The sequence below is a fragment of the Podarcis liolepis genome, assembly GCF_965112155.1.
Source record: "Podarcis liolepis genome assembly, chromosome: 14".
Classification (NCBI taxonomy): domain Eukaryota; kingdom Metazoa; phylum Chordata; class Lepidosauria; order Squamata; family Lacertidae; genus Podarcis; species Podarcis liolepis.
The window spans coordinates 16196284-16217641 of NC_139569.1; the positions used below are offsets into that span (position 1 = coordinate 16196284).

The following is a 21358-nucleotide window of genomic DNA, read 5'->3' on the forward strand; positions in this document are numbered from 1 at the left end:
CCGGATCCGGCCCCTGGGCCTTAGTTTGCCTACCCATGCTGTTAGGGAATGCTGTTGAGTACTGTTGAGGAAAGGTGGTGGTGCAGCTGTTTGATTATTATTTAAAAATAAAAGTAAGCAAAGATATTGCGGGCAAGTTTTTATTCCATCGCCCCAGTCGCTGTGCAAACTCGGTTGGCAAAGAAGGTCCAACAAGCACTTGGTTGAGTCTACTTTTACTTTTAAACTTAAAGCCACATGGAACCAAAATTCACAAAGAATATATATTTTTCTTCCACTGCCATGCATTGAACTGTTTTGTAGATTGGCTGTAATCCACTGAAATCAACAAATTTATATGCACTCAGCTCTATTCCAGGTTGCGAACATGCTGTCCAACAGCTGATACAAAGCCCAACAGGCTCTGTCTAAGATAAATTTTGGATTTCACCCTGAATCTGGGAGTGTTCGAACAAACTCTTTTGCATATACTTAGCTATTTAAATTGCTTTGATTTTCTCCTTATATGCAACTTGCTGAACATAAGTGCAACTGGTTTCAACTTTATTTAACTCCCAAGCAAAATTTGTATAGGATTGGAGGATCATTAGAAAACAAATCTTCAGATTAACAATTGAAGAACAGCAAAATAGATTTTGCACTTCTAACAAGGACAGGCATCTTTTTGTAATGGATATTGAAGTCTTACAGTAAATTTTACTAGGGCTCATCTCGTGTGTTCTCAGATAATGCCTTATTGAAACAAAATGAAACCCTAATGAGCTTTCTTGCAGGAATACAGCTTACGACAGGCTTGTTTTGCTTAATGGTTTGAAACCACTGAGCCAAAATATTAGAGAAATGAAAAAAGGACACAGCCATGTCCATAAAACCTAAATGAGGGTTTCCAGTTTGGATGAAGCAGTGGGAGAAATGATGGAGCTTTTGTTTGTATTTATATTTGTTTATTTATTTATTTTGCAACCAGGGAGCTTTTTAATGACTTTTAATTCTCCCTGCTGGTTGAACTGCCAAATTTTGAAGATGAATTTATTTTTTATTGATGTATTTTTATTACTTGGAAATGGCTCTCTCTAATCCACAGCGCGCCATGTTTTGTTGCTCTTTGAAACACAACGCTGTCATTTACATGTAAATTGTCATCAGATTAGTGCCATAGCTTCCCCCCTCATGGGTGCTAGTATGTTTTGTTCTAGTTTTGTTTTTGCCTCTTCAAAAAATAGCTCATTAGAAATTGGCTAGCCCTGCTGTTTGGGCAAAGAGTGGAAATGATTGTGACCTGCTGCGAGGCGAGAGGGAAATCAAAGCTCGCGGAACTGATACAAGGGGCCAATGATAGATTTTGGCCATCTTGGATGTTATGGTGCAGAAAATGAAGTAGGCCAGAAATGCTATCTTACAGGCACAGTTTTAAAAAATATCCGTATACTGGTTCCTGCTCATCTTCCGCAAAAGTGGATTAGGAGGGATTAGTTTCAGTAAGACTTTGCTAGCCTTGAGTCACACACGGCTGTACTTCTCCCGGGTTATAAGAATTTGTGATTCTGCTTTGATGATTTTCAGCTGTTTTTTCTAGCATTAAGCAACTTGGGGGGGGGGATTAAAAACACTTCGTAAATGAGTTATTTGGGTCCAGTGTTATGAAAAAGGAGCCTTCCTTATTGCATTAAGGTGGAAGGTTGAATGGATGGAGTAGTTTGAGTGAATAATTAAGGTCAGGGCCTTTCTTTTAGGTGTTGATATACACCTCTTCCTCTGTAATGAGTCAGAACTCCTTTATATATTTTTTAATGTGGTGGCCCTTACTAAATAGCATTCCAATTACAAATAATTGATGCCGGCTTATAGTAACATCTTCTACTCCATTCCGTTTTGTGTAATGCTCCAGCATTTGTTGTTGTTTTTCGTTCACTGTTCCAACTCTGTGTCTCAGTTCCAGCAAAGGGAACAGGGACCAGCTACAATTTAAAAGGAAAACTGGGATACAGTGGTACCTCGAGTTAAGTACTTAATTCGTTCCGGGGCTCTGTTCTTAACCTGAAACTGTTCTTAACCTGAAGCACCACTTTAGCTAATGGCTGCTGCCGTGCCGCCGGAGCACAATTTCTGTTCTCATCCTGAAGCAAAGTTCTTAACCCGAGGTACTATTTCTAGGTTAGTGGAGTCTGTAACCTGACGCGTATGTAACCTGAAGCGTATGTAACCCGAGGTACCACTGTACATGCATGTGCCTGCACAAAATACCATGCTCAAATGGCCACATGCACAAAAAATGGTGTAGAAATACAGCAACTATCTATTAGGGTTCTGAGCTGATATGGCAGTTGGACTATGGGTACCAGCAAGATGGTGGTAAAAATGGAAAAGGCCCATTCTCACGTTCCCACACTCTGGACTTCCCTTGGAAGAGTCACACGGAGGAAGGTCTCCAATGACAATTGCAGGGTCTGAGTCAGTGAGTTGCATAAAGCTTTATGGGTCTAGACTGGTGCTTTGAATATAGCCCGGAAACGAATTGATTGCACACTTGGTGGAGCTACCCTTGCACCATATATTAACCTGACATTTTGAAATAATTAGGGGGGAAAACTCTCTCAATAAATACGCCAGGCAACTCAAATATGTCCCCAGTTTAGAGCAGAATAATTTGCTGACATTTTGATAGGAATCAGACTTGACTCTTTATTTTTGCAAACTTGAAGGATGAAGGTCAAAAGATGCTTCTTCCAAAGGCCAGCATATTCCATAACTGGTTGTCTAATAAGTGAATCAATTTAGAATAATCTCTATGTCAGATGTGGCTAAAAGTTTGGTTGGCTGGGTGGCCATAGCTATGTAACTGGGGAGGAGGGCTGCAGAGTTTGTTTTTTCACCCAAGTTCGGCTGTCTGCTTTCAAGTTACACCCTAAAGAAGGCCCCCAAAGCTAAGTTTTTTCCTAAATTATCATCGGAACACCCCTAAGTTGGTCATTTCCATTATTGTTACTAGGTCTACTCTAGTGTAGAACTAACACTAGATAGTATCCAATTTGCTGCCAGGGATCTTTGGGTTTTGAATTTTGCTAGAATTTCCAGCCTGGCTACTCTAAAGTACGAGAAACCCCATAATTGTGATTTCAGGGGCCTGCAAAAGCTATGCTAATATTGACTGGTTGAACGGTGCTAATACTGACTGCCTAAATTAATGTCATATTATAATGGGATTAATGATTTTCCTTAAAAAATGTGTTGCTTTTAAGTGCTGCGTTTTAATTGTTTGGTATGTGGTTGTAACCATAAATAACGCAGGCTGACATTTGTGATTAATTGTTTTATTTAAACTTTTATTTCTAAACGTAGTGTTTTAACTGGTTTTTAATCTATTGCCAGATGTTAGACTGGCCATGTAAACAGGAGCAGAAGGAAAGTGATACCCACTGTGAGTGATGGGATGCACTCAGTGTGTGATGAATGCGCCCCATGTAGCAGAAAAGGGTCAGATGTTGACATGACTAAACGGAAGAAGAGGAGGAGGAATAATGATACTATGTTCACAGAAAGTGGTAAATGAGTTTACACGGCTAATTAGGATCCTCTCCCCATGCCTTCCATGTTAAGGATGGAGTCTGGGAAATTTCAATTCATTCAATTTAAATATAAGTTTGTTCTTCTAGCAAAAGGCCATGACAAACCAGCAGCAACTGTACCAATAGAAAAATAAAAGATCTCACATCCATAATATGAACCAACACCCATGATCTAAGAGGGAGGCTACCAGCTTGATTTTAAACTAAACCTCTGAATCACCACAACAATATATATAGTGATTTTATCTAGCTCTCTTTTCCAGTTTTTTGTTGTTTTTTTGCAGCCAGACCATTTCTGCCAGGGTGAACAAATGTTTCAGAAAGCGATCTCTTGGGTCTCTATATAAAGGGGCAGGCTAACAGATAATGAGTGATGTTTTCCACCTCAGATTGACCACAAATACAAAGTCTGCTGTATATGAGACCTTGTTGTAGCGGCCATCCAAGACTACAGTTGGCATCACTTTGGAAACACAGCTCAATAAAGGCATTTTATAAGGAAGTGGATGAGAGTTTGGTCAGATAACTAGCTCTAAAATGTTCTGTTCTCAAGAGCGGATACCAAGAGGAAAATGTGGTGTGTCTAATTATTTGCAGTTCCCTTCTAGATTCTGTCCAGAAGAGACACTCCCTTAGTTGACACTTATTCAAGGTCAAAGCAGAGCTCAGTTCAGGAGAAAAATATTAATCTAAAACATAGTGACAAGCTGCTTTCCAGAGTGGTTATCACCCAATTCCATATAGTACAGAGCAGGAAAATATTAAATAGGCATAGTAGCATTTTTAGAAATGTACTTTAACCAAGTGCAGTCCACTCTTGCCTTAATTGTTGTCCACTCGAATTCTATATGAAGAAGAGCTTCTGATGGCAGAGTATAGCTTGGGGGTGGGGGGATGTTCTGCACAGTTTCCAAAGCTTTTACGTAGCTTGAATCTGAGCCCCTCATTTCAATTCCATGGAGCATTTGAGTAAGCACTTTGTTACCTATGGCAGGCATAGGCAAACTCGGCCCTCCAGATGTTTTGGGACTACGACTCCCATCATCCCTAGCTAACAGGACCAGTGGTCAGGGATGATGGGAGTTGTAGTCCCAAAACACCTGGAGGGCCGAGTTTGCCTATGCCTGACCTATGGTTTTCTGTGCTTTGACTTCTGCTACCTCCATATGACGCTTCCAAGAGAGGGTTTCATTAAAGAGCACACACAGGTATCTAAATGAACATTCCCCTCCCTCTCCCCGGTAGCCTGTGATCCAAATACCATCTATACCTGGGGCTGTGTCTGTGGAAAATCTTGCTCTTAGAGTAATTTATATGTAGGCTTTTTTGTTTACTAAACATCTTCAATAGATTTTTGAGGCCCGATCGGGAAAGAGAAAGGAGCACTAAATAATCTACATATCAGGTACAGTGGTACCTCGGGTTACAGACGCTTCAGGTTACAGACTCCGCTCACCCAGAAATATTACCTCAGGTTAAGAACTTTGCTTCAGGATGAGAACAGAAATTGTGCTCCGGCGGTGTGGTGGCAGCGGGAGGCCCCATTAGCTAAAGTGGTGCTTCAGGTTAAGAATGGACCTCCAGAACAAATTACAGTGGTACTTCACAAGACGAATGCCTCGCAAAACGGAAAACTCGCAAAACGAAAGGGTTTTTTTGTTTTTGAGCTGCTTTGCAAGACGATTTTCCCTATGGGCTTGCTTCGCAAGACGGAAACGTCTTGCAAGTTGGTTTCCTTTTTCTTAACACCGTTAATACAGTTGCGACTTGACTTTGAGGAGCAACTCATAGCACGTGGTGTGGTAGCCTTTTTTGAGGTTTTTGAAGACTTTGGTGATTTTTGAAGCTTTTCCAAAACTTTTCCGACACCGTGCTTCGCAAGACGAAAAAAAAAAACGCAAGACGACAAAACTCGCGGAACGAATTAATTTCGTCTTGCGAGGCACCACTGTAAGTTCTTAACCCGAGGTACCACTGTATTAACTACAGTGATAAGTGATATAATTTTACAGCCCCCTGCCTCCCCCCAAAGAATAACATGTTGGCCACCATGGGCAAACAGGGTGCTGGACTAGATGGACCTAGTAGTGGTGTTCGTCTTAGAATCTCCCTCACCACTCCTCCCTTCGAGGTTTTTGTCCCAACAATCTACCAGCATTTTGTCCTCACTGGTTTGTTTTGGACTCCCCTTCTTTACTTTAGGCCCCCTTCCCCCTGCGTACTCATGGTTCCACCGGGTCTGCTGATGTTTCTTTCTTGGGCACTGCATAAGGATAATGACTCAGAGAATGGGCTTGCTTATTAATATGTGCAGCGGTCACTATTAACTCTGTAATGAGTAACTAAATATGAATAAAGAAGGCTCTTACCCCTGCAGGGGATAACTGTAGCCGATGAGACTTTATTGTTCTGGTCTGTATTTTATATTTTGCATCATATCTCTGCGTGACACGCGCTTAATGATGCTGTACATTTCGCAAGAGCCTTTGGCTAGAAGCGATAAATACGAGTAACCATGGCACTGTGCCTTTCCCCCAGTGTAGCTGGAACTACCCCTTGGGCTATATTCAATCACGAAGCCTTGAAAACCCCAGGGGGGAAAACTGCCAGAGGGAGTGAGGCTTCTGAGGGCCATTGCAGGCAGCCATAGGAAAGAGCCAGGAGTTTCAAATCGGCAAACCTCATGACAGATGCATTAAAATAGCAGTTTCGTGAGAAAAGTGGGGCATATAATATTAATTCTTGCAGGCGGGGGTGTGGGGATCTAAGTGGATGAGTTACTTGTCCTCAATCACTTATATTCCTAGGAGTTTATGGGTGGTTTTAGCTGGGTATATAGGCGACCTGAAGTTGTGATATGACAGTCAACTGGACAAGGGCCAACTCACTGAAGCTCCATCCAGTGGGTGACTTAGTAATAATAATAATAATAATGATAATGATAATGATAATGATAATAATTTATTATTTATACCCCGCCCATCTGGCTGGGCTTCCCCAGCCACTCAGGGCGCCTTCCAAAAAAAATATTAAAATACTGTAATACATCAAACATTAAAAGCTTCCCTAAACAGGGCTGCCTTCAGATGTCTTCTAAAAGTCTGGTAGTTGTTGTTCTCTTTGACATCTGGTGGGAGGGCGTTCCACAGGGCGGGTGCCACTACCGAGAAGGCCCTCTACCTGGTTCCCTGTAACTTGGCTTCTCGCAGTGAGGGAACCGCCAGAAGGCCCTTGGAGCTGGACCTCAGTGTCCGGGTAGAACGATGGGGGTGGAGACGCTCCTTCAGATGTACTGGACCGAGGCCATTTAGGGCTTTAAAGGTCAGCACCAACACTTTGAATTCTGATCGGAAACGTACTGGGCGCCAATGTAGGTCTTTCAAGACCGGTGTTATATGGTCTCAGCGGCCGCTCCCAGTCACCAGTCTAGCTGCCACCGAGAAGAATATGACCAGCCTTTTCTGGACAAGGTTACACTCCCCCACTAAAGTAGGGGTGGCTAACCTGTGGCTCTCCAGAGCTTGTGGGACTACAACTCCCAGTTGCCCCTAGCGAGCATTGCCGCGGGCCAGGGATGATGGGAGTTGTAGTCTACCAGCATCCAGAGGACGGAAGGTTGGTTACACCTTGCCCTAAAGAATCAGGTGTGCAGCTTGAGATGCTGCTCGGTCCAGCTTTTGGAATGGAAGAACGTGGCAAGTTGCCTTATACTGAGTCAGTCCATTTTTTCATCTAGTTCAGCATTGTCTGCACTGACAGGCAACATCCCTCCAGGATTTCAGGCAGGGGGCATTCCCAGTCCTACCTGGAGATGCCGGGGACAAATATTGGGAAGTCCTGAATGCAAAACGGATGCTATGCCACTAAGTTAAGGTCCTTCCCATTTTGCACCACACTCAAACTAGGTCAGTTGCCCTAAAGAATCAGGTGTGCAGCATAGTGTACCCAACGTAGAGTCAGTTTAAAAGTGCGGCAAGGAGAGAAACTTAAGTATTTCTTTTTGTGAGAGTTGTCTGAAGAAAAACCTTGTAATTTATGAACTGAGCTGAGGGAGTTTCCTGTCACTACCCTCCATGAATGACTGTTCTGTTAGAGGGGGATTTTCCACTGGTGGCAGATGACAGAGACTGTGACTCCATGAGACCAGTGTAAAACCAAACCAAATAAAGGTTTTATTACAAAACAATAAACAGCAAAGCTTGTGGGTGTTTTTCCTGCAGGCAGAGTTCAAACTGCAGCTTTTCTCCTTTTGTAGTCATGGCCAGCTGTACCCAATCAGCCCAGAGCTTACAGAAACTGTTCTTAAAGGTACAAACATCTTTACTGCTTCTGTGCAGAATGACTCCCAACATGTTCTCTTTGTGGGGGCCGAGATACTGGGAAATCTTTAGGCACACAGACAGTAAGTACTCAGCCATGGGATGGCTCAGTTGGTTAGAGCATAATACGGATTAACGCCAAGGTTGCAGGTTTGATCCACTTATGGAACAGCTCCGCATTCCTGCATTGCAGGGCATTGGTCTAGATCAGCGGTTCTCAACCTGTGAGTCCCCAGATGTTGTTGGACTACACCTCCCATCATCCCTGAGCTCTGGCCTTGCTAGCTAGGGGTGATGGGAGTTGTAGTTCAACAACATCTGGGGACCCACAGGTTGAGAAAGGCTGGACTAGATGTTCCTCAGGGTCCCTTACAACTCTACACAGTTCTATGGTTTCTGGCCCTGACATTAGTGCCCTGTATTCCCCTTCTTGCCATCATGCTGTTGATTTCTCAACACAACTGTATTGCTAGGCATTCTCTGCTCCTATGTGGCATTTGGCTCTGATGCCCGAGGAAATTGGCTTTTCTGTGGGATACCGTGGAACACTGGCAATTAAAATAGCCTGTTTAACAGTAGCATAACTGTAGCATTTAAAGCTTCTATAATTGGATGTCTGAAACATTTGTTAAAATCCCGAGAATCTTGGCTTTTGTTTGGGGAGTTGGGAATAAGCGATTGTAAGTTTCTAGTTGCTATGGCGGTTGTGGAGAAAATAGAATCACTTTGGACCTCTTCAAAACCCAGTTTCCTAAACATGTTCAGTCTTGTGCTTAAGGAACTGGTTTGGGGCTTCTGCGGGGTTGGGGACCACAGTTCATTGGTGAAGAACATGCCTTGGTATGACAGAAGTCTGGGTTCAATCTCTGCTGGTATCTCCACTTTGAAGATGGTGGTAGGTGACCAGGTGCTAGGTGACAGGGAAGAGCTGTGCTTGAGAACCTGGAGAGCTACTGCCAGTCCAAGTAGACAGAACTGGCCTAGATCAGTGTTTCCCAGACTTGGGCCTTCAGCTTCAGATAAACCCTCTTTCCTGAGTTTATCTTACTTTTGCCTATATGGAACCCAGGGCTTTTGAAGAAGGTGCTAATTAATTTTTGCGGGTAGCTAGATTCTTCACATTAAGTATTAGGACGTGAGAATATTTATTCATGCCTTTCAGGAGACATTTTAAGATAGGGACTTGTACCAGGGTCAATATAGGTCATATTGGGGATCTCCTTTTATATCACATTATGCCAGCTTTTTCTTGTGTCATGATCTACAGAAATGAACCATAGAAAAAGTTGAGTTTGGCTCACACCATTGCACAAGGTGGTTCTCCTCTCTTATCCTCAGAGCAGCCCTGAGAGGTAGGTTAGGCTGAGAGATAGTGGTTGGCCCAAGATCACCCAGTGAATAGAGATTTGATCCTTGGTCTTCCCAGTGGTAGTCCAACTATTACCTCTGCTCTGGTTTTGAAATCTGCATTAGTGATGAACATAGAGGCAAAAACCTTTAACTACATAATTTTAAACCTTCTTCTCTTTTGTGTCTTTCCTACAAATATCATTATTTCTCCTTTGTTTTATCTGCTTATAATACCTAATATGTCATTTCCCCATTTCCTAATCAAGGTTTTAATACAAAACCAATTTTTTTTCCTGTACTCCACTACAGAGAAAATCATAGTGTTGGTGAATCATGTAGTTCAGTGTTGCATATTAAGCTGTAACCTGTTGTTAAGTAATTAAGGATCCCAATACACTGTAATTTAATTTTTAAAAGATGGCTGAAACGTTTATTCATTTCTCCTCTAAGTTGCTAATGGGTTTACCTGGTCTTCTTTTACTTGAAAAAAAAAGAAAGAAAAAATATGATTTAAGAACTAAATTTATCAGAGGAACTTACACCAGGACCTCACACCAAAGTGATTTTCTTTAAAAGGTATATAATTAAATATCAGGGGACACGTTACATTTTTCTGCATTGGCATCCGTATTTAAATCTTCATTATCTCAACGGGAAGTGGTAGGCACAAACTAAAATGTTTCAGTAAGTTTCATATTTGGCTCACTTGGAAAATATTGTAGGATATTGTGCAGCTGAAAAAGACAACTGTGATGATCATTGTAGTGAAACACCTTCCCTAGGAGAAAAGATGGTGTGGAGCAGGTGTGAGGATCATTTTAGCCCGCCAGATGTTGCTGAACTACAACCCCCATTATCCCTGCCCATTGGCCATGATGCTGGAGGTAATGGGCCAAATTTTCTCCACACCTGGCTAGCCAAAATAGTGTTGTCCAGATGTTGTTGGACTAGAAGTCCTATCATCTCTGACCATTGACCATGTTTGCTAGGACTGATTGGACTGAGCTGTAGTCCAGCAACATTGGAGGAGGACCACATTGTCTACCCCGATGTGGAAGAAGGAGATAGAGTTTGTATATTTATTCTCCCTCTCTTATAATCCTAGAACCTGGTGGGGAACTTGCATTCCTCCTGATGTTGTTGAATTCCCCCAGCTAGCATGGCCAATGGTCAGAGATACTGAAGTCCAAAGAAATCTATGAAAGGCCACAAATTCCCTATCCCTGCATTAAACCATCCTGTCAAATTAACTGACAGGAGATTCAGGACAGACAAAATATGAAAATTATTGTATCATATGGTGCAAAATTGATTTATGGAATTGGCCACCCCAGGATTTGGTAGGACACATTCATGGAGTCTAAGACTATCAGTTGGAACTAGGCGTGATGGCTATATGCCTCTTGAGTAGCAGTTGGTGGAGAAGAACTGTCTTGTTAACTCCTGGATAATTCCACAGTCGATAGCCTCAACACACATAGGGAACTGCTTTGTTGTTGTTGTTTAGTCGTGTCCGACTCTTCGTGACCCCATGGACCAGAGCATGCCAGGCACTCCTGTCTTCCACTGCCTCCCACAGTTTGGTCAAACTCATGTTGGTAGCTTCGAGAACACTGTCCAACCATCTCGTCCTCTGTCGTCCCCTTCTCCTTGTGCCCTCCATCTTTCCCAGCATCAGGGTCTTTTCCAGGGACTCTTCTTTTCTCATGAGGTGGCCAGAGTATTGGAGCCTCAGCTTCAGGATCTGTCCTTCCAGTGAGCTCTCAGGGCTGATTTCCCCTGCTTATTAAGTTATGAATGCATTTTATTTTCCTTGCCACTGACATCTTTCCAGTTGGGGTGTCCTCTTCTGCGTTTGCTTCCAGTTTTAAGGACTTGCAATCCTGCCATATTGGAGTTCTCCCCGAGGGCATTCTTACAGCCAGTGACTGCTGACTGGGGAAAGGGGGGCATACAAATTAGTGGCTTAGTTAGAGTTCAAGAGCTTTCAAAACTATGGTGTGGCGGGGTTCAGTATTATCAGATGTTCTAGATGTTACCCACTCACCCACATGCACTGTAACTCTCCAGTGGTATGACTTTACTCTTCCATTGTCTCCCAAGACAGATGGATGCCGGTGACAGCACAACACCCACACGCACCAGGAAGTTTATAATCTTCCAGTTAAACTGCATAACCTTCAATAATACACAACACAGCACCCCACCACCAACACTTAATTTCAAAGGAGAAAAGGAATTTTGATGTGCAGAAGAGATTCAGCCTTATATTTTGCTACAAAATAAATGGCACAGAATTTATAGTCACAGCTGCATTTCAGGAATTGGAAATTTAAGCTGTCAGAGCTAGAAGTTTGGGTGTGTTTAATATCTTGAAATGATCATTTTCAGAACACCTGCATTCCCTCTGGAAAAACAAATCACCAGCAATTTGAAGCAAATTATAATATTTCTTATTTGATTAACCCCGTCTCTAATTTTTGTGTCTCCAGAACTTTCCCATCAGTATATAGCTCAATTCCAGCATTGTGCCAAACTGTAGATAAGGAAGCTTAACCATAGTTTGGTTCAATTGGTTATTTAATTTTCTTAAAACTAGATTGTGAGTCATCACATGTTGCCGAATCTCATTTTTTAGAATATGAATGCTCTCCCTTTATGAACCACCCTGGACCTTGTGGTCTTCATCAGACGCCTTTCTCTGTGTCCCCACCTGTGGGGGGTATGGAGGATAGCCACTTGAGAACAGGCCTTTTCAAGTGGAATGTTCTTCTTAGGGAGATGTGCATGGCGCCACCTCTGTCAGTTTTTAGGTGCCAGGCTAAAACCTTTATGTTCCCCCAGACCTTGCATCAATTATTGCCTCCTATGGTGGTGCTCATCTTTGGAAGGTCAAAGTGTGGTTTAGGTTCTGAACTACAGTTGGCGCAAACCATGGTTTAGCATGTTATGTGATTTGACTGTGACATGGTTACTCAGAAATAAATCCCACTGCATTCATTGGGGCTTATTTCCTAGTAAAATGTTTAGGATTGCAGGCTAATCTATCAGCAAAACCTGGAATGCTTTAATAAATATGCAGCTTGATTAACTGAAGGGTTAAGCATTTATCCAAAGGGGTGGGGGGCATGAAATACTGTATTATTTCTCCAGCCCCTTTCATATTCTTCTTTAGCACCACATAGAAAGAAAGCAGTGTGAGCTCTTCCTGCACTGACGGAGCATTTGTTCTATCAAAGAACACAGAGGTTACTAACCTTTTTGTGCCCATGGGGACATTTGCAAACTGGAGCAACTGTCGTGGATAGCACATGTACAAACACCCCAATCCAGCACCTGCCGACACTTGTTTTGTTACTACAAAATACTTCTTTCAAGCCTAATTTCAGTGGTGTGAGAGGATCCCGTGGGCACCAGGGAAAATCTCCTGGGGCATGTGTGTGCCCATGGGCACCATGCTGCCAATTCCTGAAAGAGTGTAAGGGCATGCTTCAGTCTCATAAAAACTTTTCATACTGTAACTTTGGGTGCCATCATCTGAAGATGAGCAGCCTTTCTCTGGCTTGCACTGGTTTGGCTCAGAAGTTAGCCCCGAGGGAAGAGCAGGGAGAGAAAAGGGTCTAAAGGAGCCAGAAGCTCAGTGACAGGAGCTGGAGTCAAGCATAGGTCAGCAAAGAAACCAAGTCAGCGCAGGCTTAGTGATGCCAGCAACTCTTCCTGGTAGGTCTTCCCCCGATGAAGCCAATGCGAGGACTGAATGTCCCTGCCTTCCCACCGCTCTCTTAAGGCCTCCTCCTCTCCAGGTCTTTGCCCAGCAGTCACAAGCTGCATCTGCACACCACCAAACTGTCCTCTCTTCATTTCTCTGCATTTTCTAGGAGATTGGGGGGGAGGGGAGCTGGTGGCAGCATGAGGGAGAGACTCCCTGGATTCTTCAGCAGCCTGTCTCAACTGGGCCTCCTGAGTCTTGACCATTCTCCTCTCCAGCCTCTGCTTCAGCCTGGAGTCTGAACTGCTCTCTGCCACAGCCTCTTCCTGCTCACTAAACCCTGTTACCTCTTCTGCTTCTCACACCTCCCCCCCCCAAGTCTTCTCCTTCCTCTTCCTCTGACCTCTCATCTTCATTCCACCACCAATCCCCTGACTCTTCCCCTGTGGGGTTCCCCAGCTGGTGCCTCCCAGCACTCCTCTGCCCCCAGCCAGTCCATGACACCTAGCAAAATTAAAGGACTTGCTGAAGTTATCAGCTGAAAAGAGGACAATGAAGAAGAGGGAAGGAATTGAGCTTGAGCTTGAGCAGCTAACAGGTTATAGTATCCATGCAACCAGCTTCAAACAGGAGTCATGTATTTATTACTTAGCACACCGAAGTACAGTGGTGCCTCGCAAGATGAAAATAATTCGTTCCGCGAGTCTTTTCGTCTTGCGATGTTTTTCGTCTTGCGAAGCACGGTCCGTCACAACTGCGCCTCTTCAAGCGGCTTTACAAAAAAAGCGCAAGACGTTTTCGTCTTGCGAAGCAAGCCCACAGGGAAATTCGTCTAGCGAAGCAACGCAAAAACGAAAAACCCTTTCGTCTAGCGAGTTTTTTGTCTTGCGAGGCATTCGTCTTGCGGGGCACCACTGTATAGTGGAACTTTGGTTCTTGAACGCCTTGGTACTCAAACAATTCGAACGCTGAAAACCCGGAAGTAAGTGTTCCAGTTTTCGAATGTTTATCAGAAGTTGAACATCCGATGTGGCTGTCGGCTATTGTTTCCAAGGCGCCTGCGCCAACCAGAAGCCGTGCCTTGGTGTTTGAATGTTTCAGAACCAAGGTAGATTTCAGAAGCGTGCGGACGGGGGGGGGGGGGGTTGTTCTTTCATTTTCTCTCCTTCGTCTCTGATTCCTCCCTCCTCCCACTCTAAACATCCCCTACATAGCTCTCCCCCGTTGGCCCAAACAGGAGCAGTGCTGGAACTGTGCTGCAACATTTTCTTACAGGTTCCCACTTGTAAACCTCTTCTCCTGCTGATGTACTCGAGTCCCATCAACTACTAGCTGCAGTTGATTGATTGCTTCCTGCGGTTGAGAAGCACTTGACCCAATACATTGAATTACCTTCAGAATATCAGGGATTTGTTCCCCGGAGCTTCCTTGTATCCTGTGCTTTGTCACTTTCATCGCCAGAGAAGCCTCCATGGCTGCTCACATTGAAAGTAGGAATGATTTGGCTGGAAGGGAAGGCAGATGAACCCTCCTGAGAGTCAATTTGAAAATAATGCCTTAATGGATCAGTAGTAAAGTAGGCCATGCTAAGATGCTTCGTTCTGCTGTTTCTCGTAGGGGTATTTAGGGGAAAAAAGTAATAAATTCTGAAATCACAACAAGGATCCTTAAATAAATATCTTACTGGAGGGTTTGTTTTGTTTTTCGTTACCAATGGCCAAACAGCAAGGTAAACAAGGAGTTTGCATGGCTTCCGGGGAGTTAATGAAGCTGAATCAAAGTTATTAAGGAAGCTCGTAAGAGGCTGTAGCCTGAGCAGCAAGAGCCTGTATTCATAAATGAGCACCTGCCGAATGGCTATGTGGATTCGCCATCTGTATACATGTAGGAAGCTGCCTTCAGAAGCACAAAATAATAAACCAAAGAAGGAAATCCCATAGTAAGTTCTGCATAGAAAGCTGACTTCTACTGGGTGCCTCTAGTTCAGGGGTAGCTAAAGTGGTGTTGCTGGACTACAACTCCCATCATGCCTGGCCATTGGCCATAATACCTGGGACTGATGGGGGTTGGAGTCCAACAGCGTAGAGAGGGCACCAAAGCCCATCCCTTCTGTGTCCCAATTGTGTCTTCTATGAAAGCTCTTCAAGCTTTCAAGGAGGAATTGTTCCCATCATCTTGTACCTGATTCTTCTAACTAAAGATGACAAGGTTTGAACCTTAGACTTTCTGCATCCAAAGCCAGTGCCCTAGCATTGAGTGATGGTCCCACTGTTGGAATGGGACCGAGATGGAAGTCGACTGGTACAGGGAGGATTATCGGTTTTTTATGATTATGTATTTTCGGTTGTTGTATTATTGTGATTTTATGTTGTGAACCACCCTGAGTTCTACGGGTATAGGGCAGTATACCAATTTAATAAATAATAAATAATAAATAATATAATATAATAAATAATAACAATATGACTCATTGCTCTTGGCTCTGTGACAACTCCCCCTCCTCTCCTAGGTTGGGTGCAAAGTTGCTTCTCTAGTCCATTTGAGAGGTCTGTTGAGGAATCCTATGATGATTGTGTCATTGGTATATATGGTGCTTTGCATAGTACAAGAGGAAGAATAAAAAATTCCTTCCAGTAGCACCTTAAAGACCAACTAAGTTAGTTCTTGGTATGAGCTTTCGTGTGCATGCACACTTCTTCAGATAAGTGTGCATGCACACGAAAGCTCATACCAAGAACTAACTTAGTTGGTCTTTAAGGTGCTACTGGAAGGAATTTTTTATTTTGACTATGGCAGACCAACACGGCTACCTATCTACTACAAGAGGAAGGTTTATGCCCCAAGGAGCATACAGTCTCATATACGACACGTGGGAAGTGACAGGAAGGGAACTGGAGGCATGGGTAAAGGGGGGAAGAATCAGTCATGAGTTACAAATTCAGAAGGCACATTTGCACATTGTGCTCAGTTCCTGCTTTCAAGCTCCCCAGAGGCAAGGGCAGAGGAAGGGGGTGCTGTGGGTGCGGGGTGCCCCGGGTGTCACTACTGAGGGGCGCACCCGAGCCACGCATCTCTCCTGGTGAACTGGGTGCACACAGGCTCCACACTGTCCAAATGGTCCACCTGCTGCCTCCCCCCCCCCCAGCTGTAGGGCGGCTGAGTGGGAGGAGGCAGGCAGACTCTGGAGGCCCCATGGTGTGCCCGCCCCTATGGGTGACTCGCCCCACCCCTGGGTGCCCTGCCTCAGGCGCCCGAGCAGCTTCCTCCACTGCTGCCCAGAGGCATCGGTTGGCCACTGGAAGAACAGGATGCTGGACTAGATAGACTTTTAGCCTGACGCAGCAGGCTTGCTTTCTAACAGTAATATACTCAAGTATCCTGCTGGGATAGCTCAGCTTGTAGAGCACGAGACGCTTAATCTCAGGGTTGTGGGTTCAAGCCCCACATCCATGCATTGCAGGGGGGTGGAGTGGATGACCCCCGTGGTCCCTTCCAACTCTACAGTTATACGATTCTAAGAGCATCTTATGACGATGTGTTGTTGCTAGAAGTGCTGTACTTGCTTTCATTGTTGGCAGTAACTTATGTTCAGGTTTGGAGGCAGAGTGTCTCATGAGTGACAGCTGACAGGGAGCAAAGGTAAAGGTAAAGGGACCCCTGACTGTTAGGTCCAGTCGCACCTAACATTGGGGTTGCGGCGCTCATCTCGCTTTATTGGCCGCGGGAGCCGGCGTACAGCTTCCGGGTCATGTGGCCAGCATGACTAAGCCACTTCTGGCGAACCAGAGCAGCGCACGGAAACGCCGTTTACCTTCCCGCCGGAGCAGTACCTATTTATCTACTTGCACTTCGTGCTTTCGAACTGCTAGGTTGGCAGGAGCAGGGACCGAGCAATGGGAGCTCACCCCATTGCGGGGATTCGAACCACCGACCTTCTGATCGGCAAGCCCTAGGCTCTGTGGTTTAACCCACAGCGCCACCTACGTCCCTTTGAGCAAATGTAGGAAGAGGACTTTTGTTCTTGCCTCTTCCCAAAAGCCAATGTGGGAAAACAGGGTCCTGGGCCCGATGGACTTCTAGTCTGACCCATCAGGGCTCTTCTGACATTCTGCATGGCTATACCTTCGATTTAAAATGGATTTATTTCACAATCTACTTCCGACAGGTATATATAAGGATAAAAGACGATGAGTGGAATGTCTATCGAAGATACACGGAGTTCAGAGTCCTTCATCACAAGTTGCAGGCAAAATACCACCAAGTGAGAAGTTTTAACTTTCCCCCGAAAAAGGCCATTGGGAACAAGGTAAGTGCAAATGAAAACGACGTGGATGCCTTGAGATGCAAAATACATTGCAAAGCAGGGCATTTATTATTTACTATTAATCGTAGCTTTAGGAAATGCACAAATGCCTTTATGTCCAACAAAGCTTTGAGACAATGAGCAAAGGAATACATGCTTGCCCAAATGGGTCAAGGAATTATCTGAGTTTTTTTTAAAAAAAGTTTTGCCAGATAAGAATTGGAAATATCACATGGTCACACTGCATGTGAGTTTGGAGGGAGGTTAGGGAGGAAGAGGAATGAAGAAGGAAATGAAGCACCTAATATATATTCAGCACTATAACCAACATTGGTAAATTAGAGGACATGAAGCTCCAGGAGAGGCTGGCTGGATTCTGCCCCAGGAAGGAAGCAGCTGTGAGACTGGGGGGAAGTAGAGGCAAGGTGACTGTGTATAAAGGGTTTAGATATGTGGACTCATAGGTTAGTACTGAGTACAGTCACACCTCGGGTTGCGAACGCTGTGGGTTGCTCGGTTTCGGGTTATGGACTGCTCCAAACCCGGAAGTACCGGAATGGGTTCCTTCCGGGTTTTGGCTCTCGCGCCTGCGCAGAAGCGCTAAAATCGCACTTCGCGCATGCACAGAAGTGCCGAATCACGTCATGCATGTGCGCAGACGTGTTGCTGCGGGTTGCAAACGCTGCGGGTAGTGAATGTGCCTCCCGCACAGATCACATTCGCAACCCGAGGTTCCACTGTATAGGGTTTCTCTGGTTGAGATCTTCAACCTTGGGGCCCCAGACTGTTTTGGACCACAACTCCCATCAACCCTGACCATTGGCTAGGCTGGCTGGGGATGCTGGGAGATGTGGTCCAACCACTGCTGGGAACCCGAAGTTGAAGAATGCTGGTCTAGCCTCTAGAGGACTTGTGGATGCTACTTAACTGGGTTTCCTCACTGAACAATTTTTATCACCTCCCGCTTCCCCCAACATTTCCAAATCATTGGATGGTGGCAAATACCAGTGATGGGTTGTCTGAAGCATGTCCTTGCCTTCACCCCTAAATGACTCATAAATATTGTCTGGGCTTGGCAGCTAGCTCAGATATGAGCTTGCTACCAACCTTGGCTTCTGACTGAAGTGGAGGGGCAAGGGTTCTTGACTGGGCAACAACACAGCGAAGGTGCTCCAATGCAACTGTGCAGAAGGAAGGACTCCTCCCTATTGTGCCAAGCCTTAGTGAGGCTGGAAAAACAGCATTTCCGATCTTTCTGGTGTCTTAAGAGATTCCCGCCTCTTCTCCAAGCTCAGGAGAAGGACAGGGTTTATTCCACATTAGTAGAACACTGGTTCTTGTCCTTTAAAAAATGTGACTTAAAAAATGGAACTTTCTTAATTTAAGTGGTGTGTAAGTATGATCATGGGTTGATAGTAAACCAAGTTTTACTCAGAGTAGACCTGTTAAAATTAACAGAACAGTAATCTTTTCCAAGACTAGTTTTGCCCAAGAAAGAAGAAATGTAGCCATAAAATCCTAGTTTGTCTACATCTAATGGTAAAGGTAAAGGTAAAGGGACCCCTGACCATTAGGTCCAGTCATGACCGACTCTGGGGTTGCAGTGCTCATCTCGCTTTATTGGCCGAGGGAGCCGGCGTACAGCTTCCGGGTCATGTGGCCAGCATGACTAAGCCGCTTCTGGTGAACCAGAGCAGTGCACGGAAACGCCGTTTACCTTCCCGCCAGAGCGGTACCTATTTATCTACTTGCACTTTGACGTGCTTTTGAACTGCTAGGTTGGCAGGAGCAGGGACTGAGCAACGGGAGCTCACCCCGTCGCAGGTAGTCCTCCCCCCCAAAGTGTAATTTAAAGATTTTGTACTGTGTTATAAGGTGGTCCTTCATTGCCTCTTTCCATTCAGATTTTTTCCTTGCATATGTATTGCATCTTTTCACAAGCCTTTGTAGACTTTTACCGGCACTGCTCTGAAGATCATTTGTATCATTTTTCTTTGCCATTGAAGGACGTGTACTTTTTGCTTTTGAGTGTCTGGTTGAAAAAGTCAAAATTCACACTCATAATCCAGTGCAAAATAAGATGTTAAAAATCCACACCTTAAAAAAAGCTGACAGTTACCTCAGAGGCAGAATCACCCTTGTCGACATCCTTGTCGCTCCCTTTTCGCACACTAGCAGTGATGCTGTTTCGTTTGGGCTGAATAAGAGAATACCACTTGCCTTAGCTGAACCTTGGCTACTGTCATGATCACAGCTAGAGTAATCTGAACATTTATATTATCCAGAAGAGTTTGCAAGGTGTTCTAGAAGACATCTTCTTGAAATTAATTGAGTAGTCAGGCACGATGCCGGGTACAATCCATCTCCATCCCTTGAAGGCAATGGCAAAATGCCCAGGAAGTAGTTCACCATCCTGTCCTTCTGTGAAATAAAGTGTATTCAGAGCGATGCTGGGAATTTACAAGAATTGCCAATGTGTCTTGTGTTTTTACCTAGAGCTGTGGTGAACTTTTCTTGGAATGCAATTTTCTGAGTGGATTGGAGAGAGTTCTGTTTCTTGTCCTTCTTGGGATTTTCTCTGAATAGTCCCTACCATTTGGGGAGACAACTGGCACACATGCGCAGCCGATTTACACTTGGAGGGAGGGCTTTAAAAAATGGCGGCCAGGTTGCCAACGCAGTGGACACTGTCACTGGTTGTGGCAACCAAGGCAACCTTGGAGGGTGGGGAAAAGGGAAGCTGTGGCACTGCCCATGGTGGGCCCCATCCCCGAAAAAAATGTGGGATATCTTATTCTCTTGTTGGATATATTTGGTGAAATTATCCTCCCAGTTTCTCTGCTTGAGGAAGGTTTTGATCGGTCATGGATGATACGGCTGTCAACGACTCTCAACTCTGAATATTATGTTCTCGCTCCACTGTCAGTGGCAGTATGCACCTGAATTGCAAGTGGGTAGAGTATTCAGGTCTTGCAGATTCCCATAGGCATCTTGTTGCCCAGCATGAGAAAAGGATGTTGTACTAGATGTGGTCCATTTAACTGTGGTTAGACTCTTTTTTTGAGCCCACAGTATGTTTCGTTTTATAGTACGAGTTTCATTTTATCATTGATACTGCTGATATTTTTCCGTTGTGTTCTGTGGTTTGTAGTCATTAAAGAAATTGGAGTTCTTGTTGGAAATGACTGAAAAAGATATACCAAGAACTCTGGCCACAACTTTCAATTTGAGGAATAATTCCTACTCAAGAGTTGAAATGTAAGTACGATGGTTTTAAAGTAATGGTAAGTTTGGATACAACGTTTAAGTGCAGAAATAATGTAGTTTCAAATATGCAGTGATATGGTACAAAGGTACATGAAATACCAGTGCACAACAATTGTTTTATATAAGTCTCAATGGCATCTCATAGTACTTACATGTTATATTTAAATTTACTACTAGCTTCAAACTGTTATTCTTAGCAGAATATATACGTTTTTCATTTCAACTCTTGAGTAGGAATTATTCCTCAAATTGAAAGTTGTGGCCAGAGTTCTTGGTATATCTTTTTCTGTGGTTTGTAGTGACACGGTTTGTCTCTTTTGATGTAAACCGCTCCGAAGCCACTTGCGACAAAAAGTGGTATATAAGAACTGGCAATTCTTGTTGTCGTTATTGTTATTAATAGTACCATATTTATGTGACTCTAATGTGCACCTCAATTTTCAAAACCGTGAAACCAAAAAAGTGTTTGCTGGCGAATATAGATGTGCCATCAAATCTAATGCGCACCCTAATTTTTGTGACGTAATTTGGCCCAAAAAGAGAGGCAGCAATGCTTCTGAGTATCAGTTGCTGGAAACCACAGGAGCGGAGAGTGCTCTTGTGTTCGAATCCTCCTTGCTGGTTTCCCACAGGCATCGGGTCGGTGAGTGTGAGGACAGGATGAGTGTGAGGACAGGATCGGGTCGGTGAGTGTGAGGACTAGATCGGCCTTGGCCTCATCCAGCAGGCTCTTTTTGCATTCCTATGGGGGGAAATAGGAATGTGCCTGTCAGGGAACTGACATCGGAGCTAGAGGCGGAGGGAAGGCTCTCAAATGATGCGGGAGAAGGGCCCAGCAGGGAGA

At 44.3% G+C, this 21358-nt stretch overlaps 1 protein-coding gene across 7 annotated transcripts in view; it reads left to right on the forward strand.

Annotated features, from left to right (window-relative positions):
* Positions 1-21358, forward strand: part of SNX29 (sorting nexin 29) — a 229999-nt gene that overhangs the window by 131123 nt on the left and 77518 nt on the right. For all 7 annotated transcript variants that reach the window (XM_083474289.1, XM_083474291.1, XM_083474292.1 and 4 more), the window contains one exon: positions 17110-17250. In XM_083474289.1, the coding sequence (XP_083330415.1) occupies positions 17110-17250 (141 nt within the window). The remainder of the gene's footprint in view (positions 1-17109; positions 17251-21358) is intronic.